The following is a 12,400-nucleotide window of genomic DNA, read 5'->3' on the forward strand; positions in this document are numbered from 1 at the left end:
AGGAGGGCAACGAGGATGATAAAGGGTATGGAGAACCTTTCATATGCCGAACGGTTAGACAGGCTGGGGCTCTTTACCCTGGAGAAGCGGAGACTGAGAGGGGACATGATAGAAACTTATAAAATCATGAAAGGCATAGAGAAGGTGGAGAGGGACAGATTCTTTAGACTGGCAGGGACAACTAAAACAAGAGGTCATTCAGAAAAACTGAGAGGAGACAGATTCATAACGAATGCAAGGAGGTTCTTCTTCACTCAGAGGGTGGTGGACACCTGGAACGCGCTTCCCGGAGAGGTAATAAGACAGAGTACAATTCTGGGGTTCAAAAAGGGACTGGATGACTTCCTGGAAGCGAAGGGGATAACAGGGTACAGATAGAGGTTTACCGTACAGGACATTGAGCGAATAGGGTATGGATATTTCAGGTTAGGTAGGGAACACTTTCAGGTCATGGACCTGGGGGGCCGCCGCGGGAGCGGACTGCCGGGCACGATGGACCCCTGGTCTGACCCGGCAGAGGCAACGCTTATGTTCTTATGTTCTTATGTAATACAACTTAAACAGGATGGTGCTAAACTAAACAGCTTTCTATATACCAAAGGGTATTTTAAACTCTACTCAAGCCATTATTGGAAGCCAATGCAATGACCTCAAAAGTGGAGTAATTCTGTCAAAACAATGAGCAGAGAAAATTAAAGTAGCAGCAGTATTTTGTGGAGTAATTTAGAACTAGCAGCATAAAACACTGCAATAATCCAGTTGTGAAATAGGTAAACGCTAGACAACTAGTTGAAAAACTTGAAAGTCCAACCAACTTCTTAATCTACACAGTTTTCTCATTAGAAGAAAAGATTTTTAATTAGAAAAGAAACTGCAACTCTATTACAAGTTGACTGTGAACAAATACTCCTAAAATTTTTAATTGAGAATCAAATTTAAAATTTAAGCCATTTACTTGAAGAAAGTATAATTCTATATCTGATCTACTTGATCAATCAATAAAAATATGGTCTTATCTTTATTGAATTTTAAGAAATGATCTATCCTTCAAGCTGTCACATACAATTTGCAATACAACAGGAGATGACAAGTGGTGTTTTACACAAATAACAATATGGTATATTCATTATTTGATATACTGTCCTTAAGAGATCTTTCAGAGTGATTTATAATTTACTACATAATTGGAAAGATAAAATGAAAAAGAATTGCAGTCAAAGGAAAGAACAATAGTTTTGCAAAATAAATCATAGAGCTGCGATCCTGGAACTTCCACAGATAAGCAACAAGTGATAAAAGACAGTGTGCTAACTAAAGGGTCCTTTTATTAAGGCATGCGAAATGCTAAGGCACCCACAGAATATAATGGGTATCTTAGCATTTAGCGAGCCTTTATAAAAGGACCGCTAAAAGCATCTTGGAAAAGAAAGGTCTTTAGTTCCTACTCTTACAAGCCTACTGATGATGAAATTCTTGTAACTCACCCATATCACAGAATCTCCCCATGTAACCTGTTGGACACTGACAGTCCCCTGAAGGCTGACATATCCCTCCATTTTTACAGAGAGAGGTGCAGTTAGCTGCAAATGAAAGAAAAAGTTGATCAAGTTTACTAAAAAACAAAACAAAAAACCAAATGCCTCTGGATAAAGGACCACGTAAATATCTGAAAGTTTGGAAAAAGAATTAAGGGGTCCTTTAACTAAGCTGCAGTATCACAAGCAAGTGCTTACCGCAGCTTAAAATGGCTTACCGAAGGATGTGCTCAGACATCCTGTGGTAAGTTCCAAATCACTGCATGCTACCTGTGGGATAAAAATATATATATTTTTTTAATTGTCTTTATTAGCAATTGCAAAGAGAACATACAACCAGGAGCGTTGGAAGGAGCAAGTCAGGGGAGTGGACAGTGGATGTTCCTGCACTAATCAGCATATCCACATTACCACGTGCTAACTGGACTCCACTGCAGCTGCTACCCTCTCCCATGGTGGCTACCACTTCTCCCATACACTTTGTCCAACTAGTCGATGCGGAGGTGTTGGGCTTCTTCTCTCTCCTTCTTGCAGATTCCAATCTCTTCTCCCTCTATCCCACAGCCTTTACTCATTTGAAGTCTACTCCATCGGTCTATTCACTCCTTTACTTCTGCAGATAGCGGTCATTTATCGTGCCCCCCAACAAGTCCCCTTCCTCTTTTATCACTGAATTTGACTCCTGGCTTTTGTCCATCAAGGTGATCAATGATGCGATCCTTTATCAGTGCCTCTACCATCTTTCCTGGTACCGAGGTCAGACTCACCGGTCTGTAGTTTCCCGGATCTCCCCTCAAACCTTTTTTGAAGATCGGCGTAACATTCGCCACCTTCCAGTCATCCGGAATCCTTCCCGATTTGATCGACAGATTGGCTATCAGTTGAAGCAGTTTAGCTATAGTCCCTTTCAGTTCCTTGATGACCCTCAGATGGATGCCATCCGGTCCTGGGGATTTATCGCTCTTAAGCCTATATATCTGCTTACATACCTCTTCTAGACTGACCGTCAACCCTGTTAGTTTCCTGTCTTTGTTTCCAGCATATAGTCTGATGGGTTCCGGTATGCTGTGTATATCCTCTTCTGTAAATACAGTCACAAAATATGTGTTCAGTTTGTCTGCGATTGCTTTGTCCTCTTTTAGCACTCCCTTTATTCCATGGTCATCCAACGGTCCTACCGCTTCCTTCGCGGGTCGTTTCCCCTTAATATATCGAAAGAAAAGCTTGAAGTTTTTCACCTCCTTAGCTATTTTTTCCTCATAGTCTCTTTTGGCCCCTTTTACCGCCTTATGGCACCTGCGTTGATGTTGTTTGTGCTTATTCCAGTTTTCGTCCGTTTTTAACCTTTTCCATTCCTTAAATGAAGTTTTCTTGTCTCTGATCGCTTCCTTCACCTCTACAGTGAGCCATGCCAGTTCTTTGTTCTTTTTCCTCTTGGATCCTTTTTTGATATGCGGTATATATAGATTTTGTGCCTCGGTGACTGGGTCCTTAAAAAGGGACCAAGCTTGCTCTAGCGTTTTTACAGTGCTTATCCTCTTCTCAATCTTTTTTCCTACCATGAGTCTCATCCCTTCGTAATTCCCTTTTAGGAATTTCAGGCCGTGACCGTTATTCTAGACCGATGTTTTTCCCCTGTGTCCAGGTTGCAGCAAATCATTTTGTTGTCACTGCATCCCCAGCGTCCCTTCTATTTCTACACCTTGTGCCGGTCCTCACAGTCCATTTAGAATTAAGCCCAGAATTGCATTTCCTCTTGTATTTTCTTTTACAAGTTGTTCCAGGAAGCAATTGCCTATAGCATCCAGGAACTTGGTCTCCCTAGTGCAGCCGGAGGTGCCTAGGTTCCAGTCTATCCCTGGATAGTTGAATAATAATAATAATAATAATAATAATAACTTTATTTTTCTATACCGCCATAGTCAGGTGACTTCTAGGCGGTTCACAATGTAAGAAGGCTGGACATTCAGCGAATAACAAGGTCACAATACAATACAATAAGTCAACATACAATACAAGACAAAACAATACAATACAGTACGATACAATACAATGAGTGTATACAACACAGTACAATATAATACAACGAGTCTAAATATACTACAATACAATAAGTCTAAAGACAACACCATACATAAGTCTAATACAGTATTGTACAATGAGTCTAAATATAATACAATAGTGAAGAGGGGAAAGTTACAGATTGGGGTTCAATGGGTAATGAGTAACTGAGTATTTCTTTAGAACTTCCATTTGAGTTGAAGTCACTCATGATAACTGCGTTGCCTCCCTTGCAGTTACTTGTAATCTCGCCCGTCATTTCTCCATCAATTTCTTCGGACTGCCCTGGGGGTTGGTAGTAGATGTTAATCTTCATTTCCAGTCCATTTGTTCCTGGAATTTTGATCTATCGAGACTCTAACTTATCCGTCAGTTGTGATGTGTTCTCTCCAGTAGATTCAATTCCCTCTTTGACGTATATGGCAATACCCCCACCTTTTTGAGCCACTCTGTCTCTGCGGTATAGTTTGTATCCCGGTAGCATAGTGTCCCAGATGTTTTCCTCAGTTCACCATGTTTCCGTGATGCCGATGATGTCAACGTTATGTTTTTGTGCCATAGCTTCTAATTCACCCATCTTATTCCTTAGGCTCCTTGCGTTCGTGTACATACACTTGAGTTTACGACCTGTTCCTTTCTTGCATTTCCTTCCCTCTTGTGACCCTTTCAATCTGTCTTGCTTGTGATCCGATGGGTCTTCCCCTATACCTTCCTGCATGGTATCCTCTGGCGAGTCTCCCCCCTCTACCTTCCTGCACGGTATCCTCTGGCGAGTCTCCCCCCTCTACCTTCCTGCACGGTATCCTCTGGTGAGTCTTCCCCTCTATTATCCTGCACAGTATCCTCCGGGTATACTGGTTCCTGAACCATCGACTCTCTCTCTCGGTCGACTGTTGGCTTTCCCCTTCTTCCTAGTTTAAAAACTTCTCAACTTCTCTCTTGATGTTGCTTGCAAGTAGCCTCATTCCGTCTGAAGTAGCTGAAGTGAACTCTGTCCTTCCTGTACAACTTGCTCTGTACAACCTCAACCTTGGCTCACTCCCAGTATCTGTTACTCACGTTCCTGTACCCGCTGTGCCAAGCGCCTTAGGCTCAAATCTCGCACACATGCTGACTGTCTTCACTTGAAATTTATGCTGACCTCTTTTAATTCTGCGCTTACACGATAAAATAGGATGAATCTATACATGCTCTCAGGTAGGGAATTATAAAGGGAATGAAAAGGCATATAGGATAGGGCAGTGTTTCTCAACTCGGTCCTGGAATACCCCCTTGCCAGTCAGGTTTTCAGAATATCCAGAGTGAATACGCAGGAAAGAAATTTGCATATAATGAAAGCAGTGTATGCAAATCAAGTTTATCCATATTCATTGTGGATATCCTGAAAAACTGATGGCAAGGGGGTACTCCAGGACCAAGTTGAGAAACACTGCCCTATCGTAATTCCCTACCTGAGAGCATGTATAGATTCATCCTTTTTATCCTGTTTGTCATAATTAGATTGTAAGTTTTTTCGAGCAGGGACTGTCTCCTGCACATTTATGCATCTAGTAGTGCTATAGAAATGATAAGTAGTATTCGATTTGTACCTCTATATTATGATCATATATTTTGATTATTCATTTATTATATATTGATTTCATTTTATGTTCAACAGCCTTTCTATGATGCAGCCTATTTAGGCAAATTGTGGCCATGTCAGGTTATTGTTTTAATAAATTACTTGTTTACACATTTGCTGGTCTGCTCTATGTTTGCTGCTAGTAACTTAGAAGCATGATGGCAGATAAAGGCCAAATGGCCCATCCAGTCTGCCCATACACAGGAAACATGATCTCCTCTTTTCTCTACCGTTCTTGTTGATATCTACTACTATTTTGAGTGAGGTCCCTGAAGCAGGGTCGAATCGTGATTCATCACGTCGGAACCTTCAAATAGATAAGTGCTTTAAATTTGTTTTGAATTAATGTGAAAAATAACGCTATTTTACCAACTAAAGAAAGTTAATCTTTAAGAGAAATATGCTATGATTGGATGGTGAGGCTGCATATGGGGAGCATTCCCCGGTTGTGGTCTCAAAGTATCTGAGCATATTGCCATTTTTACTGAAATCAGAGCTTCCTCCCAATTGATAAGAGACTCATATTATGTGCATTTATGCCACCTGGGTATTTAAACATCTCTATCATATCTCCCCTCCCCTGCCTTTCCTCCAAAGCATACCTATTGAGATTTTAAGTCTGTCTCCATACGCTTTATGCTAAAAACTGCTCACCATTTTAGTAGCTTTCCTCTGGACCAATTCCATCCTGTTTAAATCTTTTTGAAGGTGAAGTCTACAGAATTATATACTGTACAGTATTCTAAATGAGGTCTCACCAGAGTCTTATACAGGGACATCAATACATCTTTTTTCCTACTGGCAATTCCTCTCCCTTTGCACCCAAGCATTCTTCTGGTTTTTGCCATCCCCTTTTCAAACTGTTTGGCCATCTTAAGATCATTACATACTAGCAGCAGCAGGCCCAAGGTGGTGGTGCCACCTCATAGCTACAGGGATGGTATCGGTAATCCTAGTTCCGTCTCTGCTTTTTCACTTTCTAAGATGCCAACCAATTTAAGGTAGAAGTAAACACACAAAAACAAAAACAGTGCTTCATTATATGTATGAATATTATATGACTGAATTGTTCAAGTGATTTGTTTATAGATTTTAATGATATGATCTTGTACATTTTTTGTAAGATAATAAAATGAATAAAGAATTGGAAAAAAAACCAAAAACAGTGCTTCATCCCAATCATCTTCTAAAAGTCTAAGTGCTGCTGCAATTAACTGAAAATGTGTAAGTATCTGCTCTATTTAAGTGGGTGTGTTCAATCCCTGATTTTGGATGAAAGACTTCAATTAGCTAAACTGGGCAATAGGAATGTATTGCCTTCTGTTGGTGATCTTTTTAACTTCCAGTTGGGTCTAAGTGCTTATGTCAGTTTATATTATTTATTCCTATCTATTCAAGTATTGGCTTTCATTGTACTTTTATCTCTCACCTTTATCACAGTTCACTCCAGTGTATCCAGGGTTGCACCAGCACATTCCGGGAGAAATGCAGTAGCCAGAGTTGCAACTGGTATTGCAGGTAGCTGGAAAATAATGCAAACAGCATTAATTGCTGAAAGGTAATTAGTGATAACATGCCAGATTTGTCAGAGCTGAATCCCTTATTTGCTACAGAAGTAAAACAGTTGTAACAGGTGAGTTGTAATAAAAGACTTGCTACAAAATCTAGGCTTTGGTGAATGATCCCCCAAGATCATGATTTTAGGCCCAATATTCAGCCTGCGGCAGTTACTGGTTTGTAAGCAACTTAAAGCCATGGGATGAATTAACCTAGGATTTTCATTGCCAGGGCACTGAAAATTTGCATTAGTTCGGCAACCCAGAAGTTAACTAGGCACTGGCTGATATATTCAGACTGATGCCCAGTTAACTCAGCAAATACAGTTAGGACTAGGGTTACCATATTTGTGAAGACCAAAAAAAAAAAAAGAGAACACATGACCCCACAGCCCCACCCACAAACCACCCATTTCCTTCTTCTGTACCCTTTTAGTACTTCTTTCTCGCTCCATCTCTTTCTCCCTTCCTCCAACCCTCCTCCCCCACAGAGTCCTCCTTTCTCTCAACCCCCCTCCCCCTTCTGTGCATGCTTTCTTTCTCTCTCTCCTTCCAACCTTCTCTCCTGCTGTTTCTGTCTCTCCCCTCCCATCCAGCACTACCCCACTCCATGCTCTTTTTTCCTGCAATCTCTCCTTTCCATAATGCTTCTCCAGTCATCCCTTCCTCCATGCTGTTTCTCCAGCCTCTCTTCCTCCCTACCCTCCTCTGACCTTCGATGCTGCTTCCCCTCATGATCTCTCTATCTCCCAACTTCCTTTCCTACCTTTTCCCCGGTTGCTGTAATTTAATCTTTGGGCAGCCGACAGCAGCAGCAACAAGGTAAGTCTGTTACCGCCAGCCTGTCCTGGAAGTCGAATCTCTACAATGATTTCTTGTTCCTGCCATAGGTGGGACTTGCAGAGAGACAGCTTCTGGGGCAGGCTGGTGGTATCAGGATCACCTCGTTGCTGCTTTATCGGCTGCCCAAAGATTAAATTACAGTGGCCAGCCAAGGAGGAGGTAGATGGGGGAGTTGGGAGAGCTAGATAAACCCAGACAGACTCCCACATTTTTCAAAAACTGTCTGGGCACCCGGACAGTCCTCAAAAAAGAGGGCATGTCCAGGTTTTCCCAAAAGCAATGTTACTTACCATAACAGTTGTTATCCAGGGACAGCAGGCAGCTATTCTCACTAGTGGGTGATGTCATCCGACAGAGCCCCGATACGGACATCTTGCAAGCATGTCTTGCTTGAAGAAACTCAGAAGTTTCGAGATGCCCGCACCGCGCATGCGCCAGTGCCTTCCCGCCCGATGTGTCTCCTCAGTTCAGGTAGCTAGCCTGAGAAGCCAACCCAGGGGAGGTGGGTGGGACGTGAGAATAGCTGCCTGCTGTCCCTGGATAACAACTGTTACGGTAAGTAACATTGCTTTATCCCAGGACAAGCAGGCAGGTATTCTCACTAGTGGGTGACCTCCAAGCTAACCTCAATGGGATGGTGGGAGAGTTGGCAACTTAAGAGAACAAATTTTGTAACACTGTTTGGCCAAACTGTCCATCCCGTCTGGAAAAAGTATCCAGACAATAATGAGAGGTGAATGTATGAACCGAGGACCAAGTGGCAGCCTTACAAATCTCCTCAATCGGTGTCGATCTGAGGAAGGCAACAGAGGCTGCCATTGCTCTGACCTTATGGGCTGTGAACTTAGAAGGAAGGGATAATCCAGCCTGGGCATAGCAGGAAGAGATACAAGCCGCCATCCAATTGGAGATGGTGCGCTTCGATACAGGTCGCCCCAACTTGTTTGGATCAAAGGAGACGAAAAGTTGAGGAGCAGTTCTGTGAGGCTTTGTGCGATCCAAGTAGAAAGCTAAAGCACGTTTACAGTCCAGAGTGTGTAAAGCAGATTCTCCAGGGTGAGAATGAGGCTTTGGAAAGAACACTGGGAGCACGATGGATTGGTTGAGGTGAAATTCAGAGACCACTTTAGGCAAGAATTTTGGATGAGTACGAAGAACCACCTTGTCATGATGGAATACTGTGAAAGGTGGATCCGCCACTAGGGCCTGAAGCTCACTGACCCTGCGAGCAGACGTGAGGGCCACCAGAAAAACCACCTTCCAGGTGAGATACTTAAGTGGAGCCTTGTTGAGAGGTTCAAACGGAGGCTTCATGAGATGAGACAGGACAACATTGAGATCCCAAACCACAGGAGGAGGTTTGATAGGAGGGTTGACATGAAAAAGTCCTTTCATAAATCTGGAAACCACAGGATGAGCAGACAAAGGTTTCCCCTGTAGAGGCTGGTGGAAAGCCGCAATAGCACTCAGGTGGACTCGTATAGAGGTAGACTTGAGACCAGACTGAGACAGGTGTAGAAGATAGTCCAACACAGAGGATAGGGAAGCTCGCTGAGGCTCCGTGGCATTGGAAATACACCAGGAGAGAATCTAGTCCATTTTTGGGAATAGCATTGTCGGGTAGCTGGCTTCCTGGAAGCCTCCAAGACCTCCCTCACTGCTTGGGAGAACTGGTGAGGAGTTACGTTGAGAGGAACCAAGCTGTCAGGTGGAGAGACTGCAGGTTGGGATGAAGTAGTGAACCTTGATGTTGAGTAAGTAGTGAAGGAAACACTGGAAGAAGTACTGGCTCCCTGCTGCTCAGTTGAAGTAGAAGGGAGTACCAAGGTTGTCTGGGCCACCGAGGAGCAATCAGAATCATGGTGGCATGGTCTGATCTCAACTTGACCAGAGTCTTTTGGATGAGAGGAAATGGAGGAAACGCATACAGGAAGCGATTCCCCCAATCCAGTAGAAAGCCATCTGCCTCGAGGCGATGAGGAGTGTAGATCCTGGAGCAAAACTGAGGCAGTTTGAAGTTGTGGGGGGCTGCAAAGAGGTCTATCTGAGGCGTCCCCCACTGTGCAAAGATCTGATGAAGGGGGTTGGAATGGAGCGTCCATTCGTGAGGCTGGAGAAGACGACTCAATTTGTCTGCCAAGACGTTGTCCTTCCCCTGAATGTAGACAGCTTTGAGGAAGGCGTTGTGGCGAACAGCCCAATCCCAGACTCGAAGAGCTTCCTGGCAAAGAGGGGCCGAGCCCGTGCCCCCTTGTTTGTTGACATAATACATGGCGACCTGATTGTCTGTGCGAATAAGGACCACCATGTCGTGAAGCAGATGCTGAAAAGCTTGGAGAGCATTGAAGATGGCTCTGAGCTCCAGAAGATTGATTTGATGGAGTCGTTCCGCAGTGGTCCAGAACCCCTGAGTGCGAAGGCCATCCAGATGAGCCCCCCAGGCATAGTTCGAAGAATCGGTCATGAGAACTTTCTGGTGGGGAGGAAAGTGAAACAGCAAACCTCTGGATAGATTCGAAGAGGTCATCCACCAGAGAAGAGACTGCCGTAGAGCAGGAGTGACTACAATGTGACGGGATAACGGGTCGGACACCTGAGTCCACTGAGATGCCAAGGTCCATTGAGGAATTCTGAGATGTAGTCTGGCAAAAGGCGTCACATGAACTGTAGATGCCATGTGTCCCAAGAGGACCATCATGTGTCTCGCTGAGATGGATTGGCGAGAAGACACCGACTGGCAGAGTAGAAGGAAAGCATCCATGCGTTGAGGAGGAAGGAATGCTCGAAGTTGAATGGTATCCAGGACCGCCCCGATAAAGGGGAGAGACTGGGTGGGCTGAAGATGTGACTTGGGAAAGTTGATCTCGAAGCCCAAGCTTTGCAGGAAACAAATGTAATGTAATGTAATTTATTTCTTATATACCGCTACATCCGTTAGGTTCTAAGCGGTTTACAGAAAATATACATTAAGATTAGAAATAAGAAAGGTACTTGAAAAATTCCCTTACTGTCCCGAAGGCTCACAATCTAACTAAAGTACCTGGAGGGTAATAGAGAAGTGAAAAGTAGAGTTAGAGGAAAAATAAAAATAAAATAAACATTTTAACAAGACAGTATTGATCTAAATACTTTGGAAGGTAGAAGAGAGGAGAGAAAGGAATAGAAGCAGAAGGGGGAGCTGTTGAACAGTAGAATTCTGGAGAAATTTAAATGATAGAAATAGAACAAAACAAAGACAAAAGGCAAAACAATAGATAAGATTAAAGATAAATCATAAGCTGGAAAGAAAAATAAAATAAAACTTTGTCTTCAATCCACGGTTTCAGCGTCAGTGATGAAGTGGAGCAAGTAAGTTTAGGAGGAGCGATTGACGTTTCCAGAAAAGGCTTCTTCAGGGAAGAGACTTGGCAGACAGTCCCAGGATGCCTATGTCTCCTCCCCTGCGATGTTCTCCCATCCATGCATTCCCTCCCAGACACACTGCCCATGCCCCAGCCGCTCCAAGGAGGCTGCCCCAGATGAGGCCCACGGTAAATGCAGGATTCTCTCCTCTGCGGGAAAGCCGCCCGGAGCCGACAGTCGATCTTCTTAGCGGATTGCATGGGGGGGGAAGAGTTCACACTCTTGGTAGGATCGGGTCTGTGTGCTCTCGGTGGTTGTTGCTGGTCTCGTTGCTGCTGAGGTGTAAAAGCAGTTGATCTCCACTGCTGCTGATATTTAAAAGCAGGCAGATTGATCTCTCCAATGGACTGCAGGGGGAGGAGTTCACACTCCTGGCAGGATCGGGTCTGTGGGCTCTTGGTGGTTGCGGTAGGTCTCGCTGCTGCTTGTATGTAAAAGCAGTTGTTTTTCTACTGCTGCTGATATTTAAAGCAGGTAGATTGATCTCTTAAACGGGATATAGGGGGAGGAGCTCACATGCCTGGTTGGATCGGGGCAAGGGCTCCTATTATAGGCAGCTGGTCTTGCTGCTACTTAGGTGTTAAAGTAGTTGATCTTCCTAGCGGACTGCAGGAGGTGTGGAGCTCACACTCCTGTCATGATCTGGTCTATGGGCTCTTGGTAGTTGCGGTTGGTCCCAATGCTACTTAGGTGTAAAAGCAGTAGTTCTCCCACTGCTGCTGATATTTAAAAGCAGGTAGATTGATCTATCCAATGGAATGCTGGGGGAAGATCTTATATGTCTGGCTGGATCGTGGCAAAGGGTTCCCGGTAGTGGCGGCTGGTCCTATTGCTGCTTAGGTGTAAAAACAGTTGATCTTCTTATCGAATTGTAGGGGGGGGCGGATCTCACATTCCTGGCAGGTTCGGGTCTGTGGGTTCTTGGTGGTTGCGGATGGACCCGCTGCTGCTTAGGTGTAAAAGCAGTTGTTTTCCCAATGCTGCTGATATTTAAAAGCAGGCAGATTGATCTCTCCAACAAATTGTATGGTGAAGAGCATACACGTCTGGCTGGATTGGGACAAAAGCTCTCGATAGTGGCGGCTGGTCTTGGTGCTGCTTAGGTGTAAAAGCAGTTGATCTCCTACTTCTGATAATATTTAAAAGCAAGCATATTGATTTTTCCAACGGAATGCTGGGGGAAGAGCTTACTTGTTTGGCTGGATCAGGGCAAAGGGCTCTCGGTAGTGGTGGCTGGTCCTGTTGCTGCTTAGGTGTAAAAAACAGTTGATCTTCCTAGTGGACTGCAGGGGGAGGTGGAGCTCACACTCTTGGCTGGATCGGGTCTGTGTGCTCTTGGTAGTTGCGGATAGTTCCGCTGCTGCTGAGGTGTAAAAGCAGTT

General features: G+C 44.2%; 1 protein-coding gene across 7 annotated transcripts in view; it reads right to left on the reverse strand.

Moving 5' to 3' along the window:
- The window catches only part of LOC117347945 (neurogenic locus notch homolog protein 1-like), a 284,187-nt gene that overhangs the window by 125,762 nt on the left and 146,025 nt on the right, over nucleotides 1-12,400 (reverse strand). For all 7 annotated transcript variants that reach the window (XM_033919452.1, XM_033919449.1, XM_033919455.1 and 4 more), the window contains exons 13-14: nucleotides 6,647-6,739; nucleotides 1,485-1,580 (exon numbers count right to left, since the gene is read on the reverse strand). In XM_033919452.1, coding sequence (XP_033775343.1) covers nucleotides 1,485-1,580; nucleotides 6,647-6,739 — 189 coding nt within the window. The remainder of the gene's footprint in view (nucleotides 1-1,484; nucleotides 1,581-6,646; nucleotides 6,740-12,400) is intronic.

Source organism: Geotrypetes seraphini, chromosome 14 (assembly GCF_902459505.1).
Source record: "Geotrypetes seraphini chromosome 14, aGeoSer1.1, whole genome shotgun sequence".
In the NCBI taxonomy this organism is placed as follows: Eukaryota; Metazoa; Chordata; class Amphibia; order Gymnophiona; family Dermophiidae; genus Geotrypetes; species Geotrypetes seraphini.